Below are 18,866 nucleotides of genomic sequence, written 5' to 3'. Positions count from 1 at the left end.
TGTAAAGAAATTTTATACATACCCAAGATCAATTTAGACTGAGTTATAGGAAATCAACCATTTAAAAATGTTTTCCTATTCTTTAGATGATATGCACAAGTACGAAGTGTCTTCTTGTTTATAGCCATTTTTTGCATTAATATTATTTCATTTTACGTGTTACATAATTCTCATTTTTTTCCTTTTTTTTTGTCTCTGTCACACTACCCCCCTTCATAGGTGAAACACAATTTGCTAGTCGAACCGGAGATAATACAAAATAAATGGTGTCTTTCTATAGGTACGTGCATACAAATAGAAAATAACTCAGGTATATGTTTCAGAATTTATAAGGAGGGGAAAACAAAATACTTTTCTAGCGTTAAATTCAAATGGGGGTTACGGAAAAGCAAAAAATCAAATACGAGGAATTATTTGACATGGGACGAAAGTGAAGAAGGAAGAACTAGAAATAGGAGGGGAGTAAAAAAAAATAGAATAAATTTAAAAAGCCATAATAATAATAATAAGAATTTTATGCCTTATATTGAAAAAAGAAATAAAAGAAAAGATAAATTAGCAGATACAGATTTTATAAACATATTACCATTCAGTAAAAGAGCTATACCATTATTTTGGTTGTATGATTATACTTTACCATATATAAAAATTTTAAGGAAAAAGGAAAAAAAATATAGCATAAATAATTTAGGAAATAAATATAATAAAGAAGAAAATTTAGACATTGAGGCAATTCCATTTTACATGTTATACAAGCTTTTAAATAAATATGCATTAAATAATAATAACATATATCAAAAGAAATTAAATATATCTCCATCTGAATTAGTTTTTAAAAGTTTACTTATGTTCTATTGTTATGTTATTGTGAAAGATGTTCCCACTCAACATATAAAAGAAACTTCATACAATTATACACTGGTAATAGAACCGATGGTTACTATTAGAAACAATTTACCAAATCCTATAACTGTTATAGTTAGATTGAAAAAGGAAAAAAGTTTATTTAAAATAAATAATAAAAATAACTATGAAGACAAAATGGAAGAGAAAATGTTTCGGAATAGTAATTTTGAAATGAATGATGATATAACAAAAATTTTAAAAAAAGAAGAATTATATGCTCTAGTCCCTCCTCATCATTATTGGTGTTTGCCTATATCTACCCAAGCATTTTACATGAAAGTTTTTTACCATGGTCTACAAATAGAAAAGATGAATTTCATTTGTGACTATGCCAATGAAGTAAAGGGTTATTTTGATTATAAGGACGTGAAACTTCCCGATTTGAATGGGCTATTTTATCGTACTAACATTAATAAGGCGATTAGTAATGACGACAGCAGTAACAACATTAACAGTAATAATTCTAATACTGTTAACAATAGCAACAATAGCAACTCCAATAATAATATTAATATTCATACCATTGCCGCTAGTAATAATAATATTAGCTGTGGAAATGGCAATAATAGTAACAATAAAGACAGTGACAATGGAGGGCATATAAAGGCGGCAAATGAGCTCTCAACTTCTATGGAGGAGCGTAGAAAAAATATAAACTATGCGCAGTACAAAAATAAATCAGTGTCGAATATAAACAGAAAGAGCAATCTAATGTATGAAGAAATAATAAATGAACTTGAGCAAAATGAAAAAATTGGCAACCGAAGCAGTAGTATTAGCAGTAGTAGTAGTATACGTACGAGAAGCTTGTATTATAACTTATATAATATATGTCGCTTTGATGCAAATTGCCGGAATAGTCGTCAAAATAAGCACAATTTTACACATAATTTCTTGTATGCTACAGAAGATTTTTTCCCTATTTATATGCCATCTAGTGATATGATTACATCAACAAAGGTACTAAATCATAAATGTGGTTTAATTGGTAGTATTTTCTCTTATGATGAATTAAAATTTATTTATTTTGAAAATAAAATTAATCAAATGAATAAAAAAATACATGATAATTTATATATTTTTAAAACTATTACTGTGTCAGCTGACGTTTCAAGGAGAAAAATAGACTTTTATTTCCCTTTCTTTTTTGAAAATACAACAGATGTGTGTATTTATATAAATAGCAAATTGTTACCACCAAATAGCCGTTTATATATGACAGAAGAAGAGGCAAAAAGTGTTAGGATAAAATCGTATAAACACGATTATATGAATAATAAAATATTATGTAGTAACGTTAGTAGTAAAATTGATTGTACTAAAACGAATATGATACGGCCACTAATCAATTTAATATATAGAAAAATAAATAGAAAACAAAAGGTAAGATTCTGGGAAAAATATGATGAAAAGAAAAAAAAATGCAGTGATGTAGCTAATCCTATGAATATTGAGGAGCAGGGACCCACCAATACTACGTGTAAAGTAGATAAGAAAAGAACACATAGCTTCAAATTGAAAGAGTTAAAAGATGTGAAAAGTGAAAAAATAAAAAAGCAAGATGAGGAAGGTAAGGATGATAAGGAGGGTGGAAAAGATAAGGAAGATAGAAACAATAAGGAAGATAGACACGATAATGAAGATAGAAACAATAAGGAAGATGGGGAAGAACGTTTAATCAACCTATACAGTAATCAGTTAAATAAAAATGGCACATATAAAACTACTAATTATTTTAAAAGTTGTATAATAAACGAAGAAAGTAAGGAAGAAAAGTATAATATTCAATTGGATACTATTCCAAAAGTGCATGTTGAAAAAATTGATGAATCCGTGCGTTCAGATAATTTAAATGATTCCTATTATAAAAGTGTTAACAAAAATGATTTATATTATTGCACTTCTAAATTATCGGAGTTTTCAATTTATGTAAATGAGGAAAAGAAGGGTAATGTCAAAACTCTGAGAGTTCACAAACCATATAAAAATGTATTTAAGAATTTTTTAATGAGCAAAAAATCGTTATTTAAAGGAAAGAAACAAATGAATGAAAAAACATTAAGAGCATACACTAATATCATAAAAATGAAGAAATTTCGGTTATTTAAAAAACATAGAGAAACAGATAAGATGAATGAAATACGAGAAGGTGACGATTTCTTTGAAGATATGGATGATCAGGACAGATATGAAAGAAATGACGAGTCTGCTGACAGTGGCTCCTATTATGGAGATAATAATGACAAGTTGGGGGAAACCCCAAGTAGGGAGAAGGGTACGTATAGCATGAATAGAGGAAAGAATAGTCGAAGGAATGGTGGCAAGAGTAGAGGACGAAATAACAGCAAATATAGCGGTAGAGCGAAGAGTAGAAAGAACTACTTTGGGAAGAACTTGTATTCGCTTGACAAGTATAGGAAAAAATATTTTAGTAAAGAAAAGAACACATCTAAAAGAAGTATAAATGATTCTATGTCGTCGGAAAATGAAAACGCCCTTGAGAAAATTTCCTCATCCCAGTTAAGCTTAAGCATTTTTAATCTGTTTAAAGAAGAGGACGAAATTATAAACGATGAAGTATATGTTGAGGATGCTTCATATGAAAATACAAATGTACAGAATGAAATAGACAAGGACGATGATGGTGATAATATAAATAATATTCGTCAAAAAGAATTATTTTCCCATGATAGTATTATGAATTTTAACTTAATTAAGAAGAAAAAGAAGGAAATGAAAAAAAAATACAGAAAAAGAGGGCACTACACTAGAAGTAATGACAAAAAAAAAAAATATTTTAAAAAAAGCAGATTTCAAATTACACCTTTCTTTAGGTCCATTTCTAATGGGGACAATTCTGGAGGTAGGAAAAATTATGACATTGATCCTATATCACTAATGAGTAATTCGAGAAGAAACAAATTAAATTCGAATTATTATAATATGCATGAAAGTTCAACAGATAGTAGGAATTCCAATAAACGCCAAAAAGAAGAGAAATCATATGTTAGTACAAGAGATGGGCGCATTAATAGGTCCAGAGTGGCTTTTTATGAAAGCGAATTAGCTCCTATTCGGAATAAAGAAGTTTCAAAAGAGAAAGAAGCACAAGTAGAAACAAGAGCTCATATAGAAATAGATGGAGAGGACGTAGGACGTTACAGAGCTAGTTACAAATTAGGCAATGGAGTAGGTGACAAAGAAAAAGAACAACAGATGAAAAGCAAAGCGTCATTTAGAGATCTATCAAGGTACAAAATGGAAAGAAGAAAATCCAGAATAAAAAAGAAGGATTATTATGAAGGAGGTTTCTTGTCTTTAGGTATCTGTGTGAGATATGCAGAAGAACCATTTAACAAATCTAAGATTGTAACTTTCGTAAATAGCTATATATTTATAAATAGGTTACCTTTTGACATTAAGATTGTTACTGACTCGGTCAGAAAATTTGGAAGTATTTTTATGAATCAAAACATGGCCAATAATATAGAGCTAAATAATGCATATAAGGAAATGCTTCCAATTGATAGGAGAAATATAAATAAAAATATGAATGGTATTACGTCATTAAGTCCTGTATCTGTAAATAAAGAGATATCTGGAATGATGAATTATGATGGAACTAATGACACGAAGGGAAATTATAAAAGTGAAAATATGAAGAGTAAAAAGTCGAATAGTGAAAATTCGAAGGAACAGAACGGAGATATAGAATCACACAAAATGAGTGATGTCAAAATAGAGAATACTATTAGTAGTGTTAATAATATAAAAGCGTCAAACATGAGCAATAAGAGCTTTACCGAAAATATATTAGGTATCGAAGGTGATACCAGTTTTAGTAAAAATAAAATCCCTGGAAATTGCGAACACATCAAAGCGGAAAATTGGGAGACAAGTCAACTGGCCCTTCATGTTAGGAATAGTAACAGTAACAATAATATCGGAAATAACAATACTTACATTAGCAGTAACACGAAGAAGGATGACTCTACCAAAAATGTTTGCAAAAAAAACGAAACGTACATTAGAAGCGGAGAAATAACCTCTTTCCACTATCACAGGAATTACATAAAAATAAAGGACATTAATGAGGACTATAGTTCATTACCTTTTTCTTTGATTCCAAAAAGTGTGCCTTCGAATTTTCAAATAGAATTGTTTAATATAAATAAATCTCAAATAAATAATACAAATAATTTATTAGTAGAGATTAATGTGTGCAGTGGTATATTCGGAGATAAACAACAATTGCCATATACATATAATGGTTATTTTTATATCCTTAGTCTACCCGTTAGACCTCAATTTGAAATAATTAATGCAACTAAATTTATTATAGCATACACAACGGATGTGAATAAATATACGAAAAAATATATGAATAATAACTATAATAATTATTTGAACAGAAGTAGTAAAAATGGGGATTTCTCCGTAAAAATGATTTATCCTTATAGTTCTATTTATTATACTTTAAGACATAACAATGAGATTGAATCATCAAAAATTGCTTTAAAAATTGTGGGTGTTCAGAAAAGTTCTTGGTGTGTTAATTCTATTAATTCCTTTATTGATAATGTCGTTGTTTTACCTTATAGGGTATATGGGGACAAGGGTTTGTCCTTTTCTGAAAATAGGAACTGTGCAAGGAATAATTATAATTATATTAGCAGTTACAATAATTGCAACGATCGCAACAATTACAATGATAACAACAGTTACAACGATTTCAGATATTACAATGAATTCCGTAATTACGGTAATAATAAATTAATATAATTATTATTAATAATAATAATAATAATAATAATAATAATAATAATAATAAATAATAATAATAAATAATAATAATAAATAATAATAATAAATAATAATAATAAATAATAATAATAAATAATAATAATAATAATAATAAATAATAATAATAAATAATAATAATAATAATAATAATAATAATAATAATAATAATAATAATAATAATAATAATAATAATAATAATAATAATAATAATAATAATAATAATAATAATGATAAAAATATTGATAGACATTTTTTAAAAAGTTCAAGGAGAGGAAACAGGGGAAATAAGGACCTATTTGATGAAATCAATTCAAATAATAGTAGCATGGAGGCAGATAATGATAGCCATATATATTTGGAAGAAAATGGAAGAAAGGAAAAGATGGAAAAAGATAGCATTTTCCTAGGCCATAATTTAGTAAATAAGAAATTATACTCCTTCTTAATTATAAGAGATAACGGAAGTAGAGCTATTGTTATTACTGAAAAATATAAACTAGCTAGAAAAATAGTCAGTACAAAAAATTTTAGTAAAATTCATAAATTGTTAGCATTAAATAGTAGAAAGAAAATACTATTATCTAAGAAAAATAGTAATAAGAAATATATGTTAGATTATAAAAAAATGAATTATATATATTTCAATTTTCCTAACATACCTGTCATATATAAAATGAACATCCCTAGATTAACAGTGACATGGATACATAGGCAAGATGTAATAATAGCTATCCATTTAACCAAAATAAAATTTAGCGGTCGTATATACCCGAAAGAAATTATGAATAGTGATATAAATCAAATGTTTACACCAATAAACATTTTAAAAAGAAAAGAATTAGAAGAATATGTGCAGTATGTTTTTTTAAATAGTTATATTGATTCCATAATTCTAATTGAACAAATACATATAGACCATTTTGTAAAAGGAGATATCCCAGTTATTTTAAAAAATACCAATATAGAAGAAGATGAAAATGAGCATACGTTTTTATACGTTCATACTAAGCAGTGTTGTGTTGACTCTTTTAAACAAGCCCCTATATATCAAAATATAACGATAAAAATTTCCCCGATTAATGCAAATATAGAATTATTAGTTATTGAACAATTAATAGAAATAATGGAAAAAGAAAAACAATTATTACTACAGTATGATAAGGAAGAAAAGTCATTACCACCTCTTATTGCAACATCAGAGACAGCGAAGAATGCCATAAACACTACTTTGAAAATTTTCTTAGACACAAATTTCTTAAGAATGTTATCTTTGAATGATTATATAAAACGTAAAATGGAAAATGATTTTATATTAACAAATAACCAAATTATTAATAATAATCATATATTAAACACTATAAATCGAAATGAGAACAGTTACAGAATGATATGCTGCAAGAGAAGGGTAGAAGAAGATAACAGCAATTACAACAATAAATATAGGCGTAACAGTGACTATAACTACTGCGACTATTCCTACTACAACAACAATAACATCAACGGCACAGACATAAAACCGAATACTTATTCCTACTATTTTAGTTCACCTAAAGCTAGACTGATAACACAAAATAAAATAACGAATATTAAGAATATATCGGACAAAATATGCTCAGAAGATTCTACTAATAGTTCTATTTACAGTGATGTGACGCATAAAAATAGAAATAGTATAATACACAAAAAAATTTGTAAAGCATTGGTAGGATATTATAAATATAAGAAGGTGCATAATTTAATTAATAATACCTACTACAATATTAATAATATAAACGATGAAAGTTTGTTACCTATAAAAATTCAGTACTTTAAAAATCGAAAAATTTTCGTTAGTGCATTTTCATCTCACTTATTCTTACACCCAAATCCTAGATGGATAGATAATAAGAGCAAACCTGTATATATACGAGAGTTTAAAATTTACCCAATTGAAATTATAGTATCTATTAGAACTTCAGAGCACCGAATTTCGAGAAGAATATTACATATTGTAGATGCATTACCAGTAGATACACCTTCTATGCGTATACATTTGATATCACAAAAAAGAAATTATATGGTTTGTACATGGGATGGATTATCTCAGTCTTTACGTGTATCTTATTTTAGGCAATTATTGAGACAATCCTTACCTAGTGCATGGTTATCCAATCCGTTTGCATTTATTAAAGGTTTTATTAATGGTTTAATTGCATTGTTTAAAGAAACAATTAGAGGAGTGAAAACAAGTTCTAACTGTTTTGATGGATTTATGTCAGGATTTAAATGTGGAATAATCATATTAGTTGTTAATACTGTAGGTGGTTTATTCCAATCATTAAGTCATATGTTAAATGTATGTCATAAAATAATGGGTGGTTCGAGGCCCAGACCTCCGAGTATATTAGATTCATTAATACTAGGGTTAGACGGGTTACTTTTAGATACATTTTATAGACCATGGGTTTCACTATTTACTGAGCCAAAAATATCACTCAATAAAGGAAATAGTACTTTAAAAACTTCATGTATAATTATCGGTTGCATTCTAAGATGCTTATTTTCCCCAATTTTTGGCTTATTGAACTTTTTTGCATCTATAACTGAAGGATTTGCTAACACGTTGATCGGAGACTTCGAGCGATTCTCCAGGGTTCAAGAACGCACTGAATTTAAAACGGAAAGAGTGCATAAAACGGTAACAAGTTTAAGAAAAGGAAAAAGCTTAAAAAAGTTGATTAAAAAAAGTGTTAGGTATAATGACACTTAGGCGGTTATCTATAGTTGGATGCATTTACACATATGTGTATATATGCACCTGTGTGTAGGCATAATTTTGTTTACTAAGTAAAATTTGAGATAAAAAATAAGGCCAAAAAACAAAAGAAGTAGAACAACGTTTTTAGTAACTCTTTCACAACACCTTTCATAATTTAGAAAGCTAGCTTATCTTACTTTGTACTTTCTCATTATGTATTTATAAAATCTTTTTTTTCTGTTTTCTTTTTTTTTTTTGTTGTCATATATGTACATTCTACATATATATATATATATATATATATATATATATTTTTTTTTTTTTTTTTCTATCCAGAAGTAAATGTGTACATATATATTATATATACACCTCTTCGTGTGTATAATTTTGGTGATACAATATTCTTTTAATTTTTTCTGCACAAAATTATACTTTTTATAAAGCTAATAGCCAATTTTTTTTTTGTTAATTTTATGTTATTAAATGCTTGTTTTTTGGTTATTCGTATGTAAGGGGATTATGTTCTTTGCATATACTGTTTTTTTTGTAATATAAATGTCACTATTTTAAAACCTAGAGAATTGGAAAGCTCTATATAGCATGCATGTTTTACTGGTGCTTACGGTATACGTAAATATGTCTGTATATTATGTATAAAAAAAAATATATTATATGTACACACAAATTGTTACTGCACATTTTTTTGGCATACTTCTTTTTTTTTAAATCATTATAAATACTATTGGAAATCTTTTGTCAAAATAAATAGGTTAATATAATAGTATATATAAGGAAAAGAAATTTAAACAAATTTCTTTTTAAACAAGAGTCTGATAGTCCTAATGCACCACAAATTATATATTTTTTTTTATACATTAATTGAGAGTTGTTCAGTTTTTTATTTTTATAATTGTCGTAAAAATTAAAATTTGAAGTTTTACGGATCTTGAAGTACAAAATTTTAAACCATTTTGAGGTGTACAATATATAAGTCTTATTTTTTTTTTTTTTTAATATAATCATATTTGTCTCATATTTAAACATGTTAATTTGTTTTGTTCGTGTTAAAACTATAGTATAAATTTTGTTTCTTTTATTTAAGAGCGCAATTGTTAAATTGTTTATATATTATGTGTTATCTTCCAACGTTTTATATAGTACTTCGTTCACACGTAAAAAAATATAAAGAGCGAAACACTGTGCTTGTATATTTTTTTACAGTAATTTTATTATTTATTTAAAACTTTTTAACGTCCTTTTTAGATATGTTAACGTTATGTATATGCATTTAATATATATATACATATATATATTTCTCTTTTATTGTATGTTTTTAAATTATTCCTTTTAACTACTCCTTATGTGTTAATTTAAAAGCTAGTATCAATAACTTCCATTTTTTCAATTACTTTTTTTTCTTTTTTTTAAACAAAAATGAACAAATGAAGACTTGTATTTTATTTTTTTTTTTATGCAAAAACATATTAGCTTTTATATTAAAAAAGGATGTATCAAGAAATTGTATAATAAATAAAATTAATTTTAAAAATACTCTAAACAAAAGAAATAGCTTATTATTAGTCCACAAAAACTCAAACTTCCGGAAATTAGGGAGACCGAGAGCCCAAAGGAGAGCCCTGCTTAGAGCCTTAACAACTAGTGTACATTTTGCATACGAGTTATCTACATATATATGTAGATATATACAGATATATAGATAGATATATGTTTGTATGCGCACAATTATATTTATGCACATACAACTGTTCATAGAGCAGTATGTAAATAAATATATATGTACGTGTATACATGTTTGCACGTATAATTCTTATTCCTTTAATGCAGCTTCTAAGGCACGGAAAAATTGTAACAACAGAAGCAAAAGCAAAGGAGGCTAGAAAAAAAGTGGAAAGGATAATAACATATGCAAAAAAGCACGACAACAATCGACAGTATGCATATAGGTTAATAGCTAACTATGTGTTTGATAGAGAATTAGCCCTAAATGTAGTTAGGCAGGTAGTTCACGAACGCAGTGTACCTAATGTGTAATCCATTTGTTTTTATTTACTCTTATTATTAAACATTGAACATTTATCTCTTAACGCGTAACACTTAACATTTATCTCTGAACGTTTAACACACTAAACGCTTAGCGTTTATAATTTATAATTTAAATTATTCTTTTTTTATTTTTATTTCTTACCCCCCAAAAGGCCCCTATAAAATACAAGGAAAGAAATGGTGGATACACAAAAATAAAACTTTTACCCAGAAGTAGAAAAGGAGATGCAGCAAGGATGGCTACGTTGGAACTTTTGTAGTTATGTATCCTTTTTCCTTTCCCCATTTTTTTTTTTTATTTTTCAAGAGTTTTTTACCATTTTTCGTGCCCCTTCATATTTCTGATGATTTTTTTCACAAGTGTTAGTATTTTAGACCAAGCGAGCACACACATATTCACAATGTGACATTTACCATATAAGCAGTAAATCTTTTAAACTTTTGAAATATATGTATATTTATTTTTAGAAAAGCAGTAAACTGTATGCAAAAAAAAGGGGTAATAACCTTTAATTATGGAATATGATACGGAAGCATGTACACTTTTGAGTAGAGATACTAATGTCATAGTTATAAAAAGCACATTAACAAATTAAGAAAAACAGTTAGACAAATACGTTTATATATTTTTCTATTCCTTAAAAAAAGTTAAACAGGTACTTTAACCCATAGCTTATATTTATATATAGAAATTAAAAGTTCAATTTTGTTTTCATTTTTGATATATTTAAAATGCTATTGGAATTATATCTTTCATTGGAAATAAAAGGGAGGAAATTATAAAGTTAATTTTTCTCCCGTTCGAAGGTGAAGAAAACAGTTAACTAACTCTTTAATAATATATGAAAAGGTACTAGTAGCAACTGTTAAAATTTGGAAAGCTGCTTTAATATTTAATAAATTATATTAAATAAGTACCAATAATATAGGGTGAATAAAGTTAATATAACAAAATAATTAAATAAATAAATAATTTTGATTATAATATAAAAGCTGTTTTTTGTGAAACACAGTTCTTAGCAAGTAGCTTATTTTTTATTTTGAGTAACCTAAATTTGTACTGGGTATATGTATATTATTTTGAATATATATATTTTATATATAAACGCTGTTTTTTATTTTGTTTTAATTTTTTTTTCATACATTATTTCTCTTTTATATTATTTTTTTCATTTATGTGATAAATGGTACATTTCATATTGTAAAAATGTTTTTTTAATCCTTGTAAAAAGTAAAAAAAAAAAAAAAAAAAATGTGTATATGTATCCATATGCATACACTAACATAAAATAACTTTTCACTATATTTCAATTGAAATAATTTTTTTTGAAACACACCATTCATATAATGTTTTGAAAAATGATCATATATAAAATATTAACTCTTAGTTTTCCTCGTATTTCGTTATTTCGTTATTTCGTTATTTTGTCATTTTGTTATTTTGTTATATTGTTATATTGTGCTTACAGAAAATTGCAACATTTGTAACTCTTGTTTTTTGTATTTTTGGTTGTCTTTAATTTTATACGTTCGCCTTTTCGCATACATATATATACGTACATAAATGTGTAAATGTATAAATATGTATATGTATATAAGATTTAAATGCTTCATTAATTACGGAAGTATTTTGCGGCGGCATTTTACATTTCAAAATAATAGTAAAAAAAGATATATATATACATATATACCTACGTATATATGTGTATGCGGGTATGTGTATGTTTATGCATACAAAATGAAGTTAAACAAATAATGTTGCAAATATTTAATTTTTATTTCATTGTACCGTTCTATTTTTTAGACAATTATTTTTTTTTTTTCTTTCTTTAACTTAGCATTAATTTAAAACAATGCAATACAAAGGAAATTTACACCAAAAAAAAAAAAAAAAAAATACATGCATAATATTTAAAATATTGTAAAATGTACTATTTTTTTTACTAATCACATATAATGACAAAATTATGAAGCAAATTACACACGTGAAAAGTGTTATAATATTTTGTAGTATTTTTCCTTATAGTAACTAAAAAATATATTATATAAAAATATTTATTATTTATATTTTTTAATTTTGATATACAACAAAAGGAATAATTAGAAATGGGGAAAAAAAAAAAAAGAAAAAAAAAATGTTTAACGTAAAATATAAATTAGTGAATATTTTTAAGCAAATATTAAAAACGTTTAAAAAATTGGAAATCTATATAATGATATTGCTTACATACACATATTTATGTACATTTTGAAAACAGTTATATAATAAAAAAAAAAAAATAGCAAACATTACTTTTTTTTTTTTTAAACAAAGAATTAGTGTATAATTTATAAAAAAAAACATTTGTCCTTTTTAGAAAATATCTTGTACACGAAAAAAAGACATACTTTTTAATAACTTCCCTTAAACTAATATTTATATAAAAAGAAAAGACAGTTTATACATATTATAGGAGCTTTACGTTTAAACATATATATACAAGCTACGAATGTTATTAGTTATATATAAAAGCTTATGTAGAACATAAATATGTAATTACAAAATAAAGGAGAAGAATACACATGTTACAAATTCCGTAGAAAATTAAGGCAAAAGATTAAGTAGTTTTAAAACTTTGTTTTTCGATTGTTTATTTACGGTATTAATGTAAAGGTGGACTTGCACATATTAAAGCAAATCAATATATGTGCTCATATATTTATATTAAATATTGACACATGCATATAGCGCATGATGAAAATCATTATAGATAAATCATTCTTACATAGATATGCGCATATATATAGGCATATGTACATGTGTATGTGTGTATAACTATACATGCGTTTACATGTCATATTAATACCTATGTGTAAATGTACGCACATATATATATATATGCATAACTACGTTTATGTGTATGAGGAGTTAATAAAAATAAAATATAATAAGCTAAGGGAATAAGAGGGTAATATAATAAGAGGTTAACAGGGAAACATATTAAGGGGATAAGAGCGTAATATATTAAGGGAATAAAAGCATAAAACATTAAGGGAACAAACGCGTAAGACATTAGGCGAAAAAGAAGGTAAGATAATAATACAGTTGATTAGTAAAAGAATAATACAAGAGAATAGAAGTAAAAAGGAAAAAATACAGATCAAAATGGATAAGTTTCATATAGAAAAGATGCTAAAACTTAATAGCACAGCGAATTTAGTGTTAGGAATATTTTTAACCGTAATTGGGTCCATATTTATGGCCATTGCAAATACGTTCATGAAACTAGGTTTAAGTGATTCAAAGAAGAAGAAATACATGTTTACTAACTACTCGTGTGATATGAAATGGTATATTGGTTTTTTCGTTTACTGTTTTGGGTCCTTCTTACATATAATTGCACTTGGATTTGCCCCTGCTAGTACATTAGCACCAATGAATTCATTTGGTCTAATTGCGAATGCTGTAGTTGCAAATATTTACTTAAATGAAAAATTGGGAAAAATAGAAATAATATCAACGTTAGGTATATTTTTTGGAATAAGCATTTGTGCATGCGCTTCTTTTTTATGTGATACAAAAGAAGAAGCACATTTTAATCCATTAAATATAATTGAAAGCTGGAGGAACCCATGGTATATTTTTTATATTTTTGTTTCTATATTTTTATCTTTTTTTACGTTAATTTATTTAAATCATCAAGAAAATAAAATAATATCAGAAAATGAAGAAATTTATGCTACTAAAAGGTATGTGGAGTTGAATATATATGATGAAAAGAAAGAAAATGAAGGAAATAATGGAACTGATGAACTTGATGGAAATGTATTGGGTTGTTCATTAAATACTAAAAATTTAGGTGAATCTGTAAATTTATATCCAAAAACTATAGGATTATCTTATGGTTTTTTAGCCGGTTTGATAGGATCACAATGTGTTTTAGAAATTAAAGAAATTGTAGCTTTTTTAAATATTGGTTTAACAAATAAACATATATATAAAACACCTTTACCCCATTTGTGTTTTATATTTCTTGTTATATCCATATATTTACAAATACATTTTTTAAATTTAGGTTTAACAAGGGGAGATGCAACCCTAGTTGTACCCACTTATTATGTATTTTGGACATTCTTTGGAACGTTAGGTGGTCTTGTAAAATTTAATGAAATTGAAAATTTTAATTTTAATTCTATTCTATTATTTATAATTGGTTTTGTATTGACTGTGTTATTTATATCTATATTAGCTGTACAAGAAATAGCATTTTTACGTAAATATGTGGACAAAGAAGTACCTGATATATCTTTAGAAAATTTAGATATTCATGCACAGGTTTTACAAAATAAAAAATTATCAAAACAAGTTATATTAAATATGGGATTATTTCCTGTTTCATTGCTTGGTACAACAGTTGGACGGAAAAAATTTCGTCCATTATACGAGCGATTTAGGAGAACTAGGAGTATATTATCTGATACACATATAGGAGATCAGCACTGTGAATATTCAACTGACAATACTATATATAATGCTTATACATTACCATATGATATATACAACACCAATAAAGAATCTTTTTACTCAAAAAAAAAAATAAATAAATACAATGACCAGAAAACTGAAAATACTTATGTTTTTTAAAGAGGAATACCGAAATGAAATAAGCGTTTTTCCTGCTATTTTTATAAATAAAGCATCTGCTTTGTTTGATCTATTAGGAAAATGAACTAATAAAAAAAAATATATATATTACGTCACGTGAATGAATGCTGCAGTGCCAAACAGGTGCTAAAAAGAAGATTATGTGTTATGCGTACAGAAGTACAAGTGTTATGCGTACAGAAGTACAAGTGTTACGCATACAGATGTTCATGCGTTACGCATACAGATGTTCATGCGTTATTCAAACATACGTATATACGTTATACTTATATATAAACACTTATTTATATATATGCATGTATGCACGTAAACAAATATGTTTTTTCATGTCCTCTGTGCAACGCGATAGTGAATTACAACTTCCCTTCATTTTATTTCACTAATGTGTTAAAAGTTTATCCACATGTATACATACAAATACATACACATGTATAAATCAATATTTTTTATTTTGTTTCCCCTTTGGCCATTTTGTTCTTTTAAAAATCTTTTAATAATCATCAGATTACTTTCTATTTATTTTTCATGCATTTAAATATGTTTTTTTTTTTTATTCAACCTTTAGGTAGCTATTTATATGACTTTTCATTCATTTATCTCTACAATATCTTCTTTTGTTACTGTTTTCTTGTTTGGTTTCATTTCCTTTTTCGTCCCCCTTTTTTTTTTCTTTTCTATCGTTTCTAATACTTTACTTATCTATTCCTTTTTTTTTTTTTTTTTTTTTTAACCTTATATTTGCTTGCCATTAATGTATTATTTATTTCAACTTACGTGTACGAGTATACGTAGTTTCAACATATTTGGTTAATCTTTAACTTTCAAAATTTTCTGTATAGATATATATGTGCATCTATTCAAAACATCCAATATACTATTTTTTTTGAAGTTGTTAAAAATAGTTCTCATTTAATAGCAACCATAAAGTTGGCTTAAGTTTAACTGTGTGTATATTTTTCAGTAGTTGATTAAATACGGGACAAGCGTACATAAATATGCGAGTATGCAAGCAGGGATACAAAAGAGGATTCAAATGAATTCACAAACTTCAGTTTAAAATTTCTGTTTGCCTTTTATGCACATTAAAAAAAAAAAAGAGAAAAAAAGGGAAAAACTAAATGAAATTTTTTTTTTATTTTTTCTTAAAATGCCAATTTGAAGTTAATTTATTTTTTCTCTTATATGAAAAATATGTATCAAAGGTTACAAAATGATACTAGCACATTTTTTTTTGTTTTTGTTCCTTCCAGCAATAAAAATTGGAAACGCCATAAGACTTACCTTATTTACGTCCTATATACATTCTCCTAATAAATTTATAAATAACAATAAAAGATTAAATTACGATAAATTCAATAGAAAATTTGTTACCAGACTAGGACTTGTTGACGAGTCAATTAAAAGTAGAATAAATCATGAAAAGTGTATCTTAACAAATTTTTTTAAAATGAGAAAAATAAAATATAGTCATCTATTCACTTTTTTGCTCGTTTACTTATTTGTTTGTTATTTTATTTATTTATTTGTAAATCTATTTATTTATTTGTTAGTTTATTTATTTATCTGTTCCCTTTTTTCTTTTTTTTTTTACATCATAGACAATGAACATATAATTAAACTGACGGACAACGCCAAAAACAAAATTGAAGTAATAATAATAACTAAAAAAAATAATAAAAGTTCATTTAGTAATATTTAAGTTTGTTCCATCAATTGATATGTTAAAGATTAAACCATGTACAATTCACACAGATAAATGCGTCTAATAGTTCACAAATGTATAAACAACTTTTTTTTAGCAACTAGTAAAAGAAAAGGAAGGAAAAGAAAACTTAATATTAAAGCTTTCAGTAAAAAATGGAGGTTGTAAGGGCTTGCAGTACAAACTAAATCCCATCAAGAAGGTATACAATGAATTACGTTTAAGCGAGTTGAAAACTTTGGGCAAAAATTACTAGTAAATTCCCGTATTAATTTTCCCATTAACTGCTCAATTATTTTATTATTTTTTCACTTTTTAAGGACGAAATTGAAGCCGATGACTACATACAACAGTTCGAAGATTTACACTTCATTTTATCAATAGAAGCTACAAGCGTTATTTATATTTACAACAATATATTAGATTACAGTAATGATTTAATAAACGGCGGATTTAAGTATGTTTTTATTATGCATAAAAGATGTACAGACGTAATTATTTTATTTGATAATTTGCGTTTATACCGAAAAGTTATTATACCCCTATATCTATTGTTGCTGCGATGGTTGCTTCCAAGGTTACTACTACGAATGTTGCTTTAATAATATATCCATATATTTATAATTGATTTAATTTTTTTTTTTTTTAGGTTTATAAACCCAAATGCAACCAAAAAATGTGGATGTGGAAAATCCTTTAATGTGTAATCTGTTTGGATGCTTTTCTTAATTATTTTTTATTTTAACTTATCCTATCTTATCTTAATTTACATTATCCTTTTATTTTTTTTTTTTTTTTTTGGTTAAATATTTTGTACTATTATATAAATAGCTGTTTATTGGTTACTAACAAAAAACAATACGCAACTTAAAAAAAAAAAAAAAATAGAAAAGAAAAAAGGCTATTATTCCATAAATATAGACAGAATTGTTCAAATATATATATTATCACAAACGCATGTTGAAATTATTAATAATAAAAAAAAAAAAAAAAAGAAGTAGAGCATCGAACAGACATTAAAAATAAAATTTACGTATGTTTATTCATCTCCGCTAGCACATCCTCTACAACCACAATTTACGCATTGCAAAACCTGTAATGCAGAAAAATGAATGTTAGGTTAAACTTTATCATATAATTAAAAATTAATATATATATATATATTTTTTTTTTAAGTTATGTCAACCGTGACTCATGTACGCAAATGCAAATATGCATATATGTACATATATATGCACACGTTTCAACGAATTGCTCTTTTATTCCATTTATGTGCACTACCTTATTCCCTATATCTCTCTTTGGTACTCTACAAATACAAGTATTGCTGAAGTTACTATCAGATATTTGTATGCATTTTAAGCAGCACAAATTTTCATAACCTTGCTTTCTCCATTTAGAAATAAGAGCACCATCAACGTACTTTTCTTGGACTAAATAATCGTATAATTCTTCTGTAAATAAATAAATAATGTTAGGAAATAAAAACGTCATATAGTACATATGGTATTGATAATTCTAAGCAAGTGCAGTAAATAAGCATAACTTATATGAACAAATAAACAAAAACTTATATAAATTAAATTTATATGTGTATTTACTTGAAATTTCTTTCTTTCTGTAATATAATTCATAAATGTAACGAGATGTCTGATGATTTATTTGAAATATAGGCCATAAAATTTCATTTTTCCTTTTTTTAGATGTATCTTCATTTTCTAAGCTTCTCATTTTTTTATTCATTTCATCTAAAAACGACTCTACTTTATTCCATCCTTCAGGTGGTTTTCTTGAATTCATAGTTCTAATACGAGGCATTTTCTCATAAACGTTTTCATATTAATAAATTGTTACATCAACAGATTAGATATTTCAAATTGAAGTTACGTACTTTAAATAAAATTACAATTATTGCCTTTTATTTAAAAAGAAAAAAAAAAAAAAAAAATTCAACTTATAGCCTATTTTTAAAATCATAAAGTATCATGATATTTTCCTGTTATATCATT

The 18,866-nt window shown here is 26.0% G+C and overlaps 5 protein-coding genes across 5 annotated transcripts in view; 4 read left to right on the top strand and 1 right to left on the bottom strand.

Annotated features, from left to right (window-relative positions):
• MKS88_003174 (uncharacterized protein) overlaps positions 1–8,458 on the top strand; it is a gene marked incomplete at both ends in the record, with an annotated part of 28,462 nt that extends 20,004 nt beyond the window's left edge. Inside the window, 2 exons of the mRNA XM_067216243.1 lie at positions 220–5,659; positions 5,982–8,458. Of these exons, the coding sequence (XP_067072910.1) occupies positions 220–5,659; positions 5,982–8,458 (7,917 nt within the window). The remainder of the gene's footprint in view (positions 1–219; positions 5,660–5,981) is intronic.
• Positions 8,459–9,888: 1,430 nt separating this feature from the next.
• MKS88_003173 (50S ribosomal protein L17) lies at positions 9,889–10,770 on the top strand (the record flags this gene model as incomplete). Its single annotated transcript, XM_067216242.1, has 3 exons — positions 9,889–10,107; positions 10,292–10,465; positions 10,663–10,770. 3 exons carry the CDS (start codon positions 9,889–9,891, stop codon positions 10,768–10,770), a joined length of 501 nt encoding a protein of 166 aa, XP_067072909.1.
• Positions 10,771–13,655: 2,885 nt separating this feature from the next.
• MKS88_003172 (magnesium transporter NIPA) lies at positions 13,656–15,134 on the top strand (the record flags this gene model as incomplete). The annotated part of the gene is made up of 1 exon (XM_067216241.1): positions 13,656–15,134. One exon carries the CDS (start codon positions 13,656–13,658, stop codon positions 15,132–15,134), a length of 1,479 nt encoding a protein of 492 aa, XP_067072908.1.
• A 1,231-nt stretch (positions 15,135–16,365) lies between these two features.
• Positions 16,366–17,564, top strand: MKS88_003171 (iron-sulfur cluster assembly protein SufA; the record flags this gene model as incomplete). Its single annotated transcript, XM_067216240.1, has 5 exons — positions 16,366–16,558; positions 16,754–16,803; positions 16,955–17,059; positions 17,178–17,314; positions 17,507–17,564. The coding sequence occupies 5 exons, from the start codon at positions 16,366–16,368 to the stop codon at positions 17,562–17,564; spliced, it is 543 nt and encodes a 180-aa protein (XP_067072907.1).
• Positions 17,565–17,896: 332 nt separating this feature from the next.
• MKS88_003170 (pre-mRNA-splicing factor BUD31) lies at positions 17,897–18,675 on the bottom strand (the record flags this gene model as incomplete). The annotated part of the gene is made up of 3 exons (XM_067216239.1): positions 17,897–17,950; positions 18,139–18,311; positions 18,459–18,675. The coding sequence occupies 3 exons, from the start codon at positions 18,673–18,675 to the stop codon at positions 17,897–17,899; spliced, it is 444 nt and encodes a 147-aa protein (XP_067072906.1).
• Positions 18,676–18,866: the final 191 nt, after the last annotated feature.

This window comes from Plasmodium brasilianum, chromosome 10 (genome assembly GCF_023973825.1).
Source record: "Plasmodium brasilianum strain Bolivian I chromosome 10, whole genome shotgun sequence".
Lineage (NCBI taxonomy): Eukaryota > Apicomplexa > Aconoidasida > Haemosporida > Plasmodiidae > Plasmodium > Plasmodium brasilianum.
This window is presented reverse-complemented; position numbering and strand designations above follow the sequence as displayed.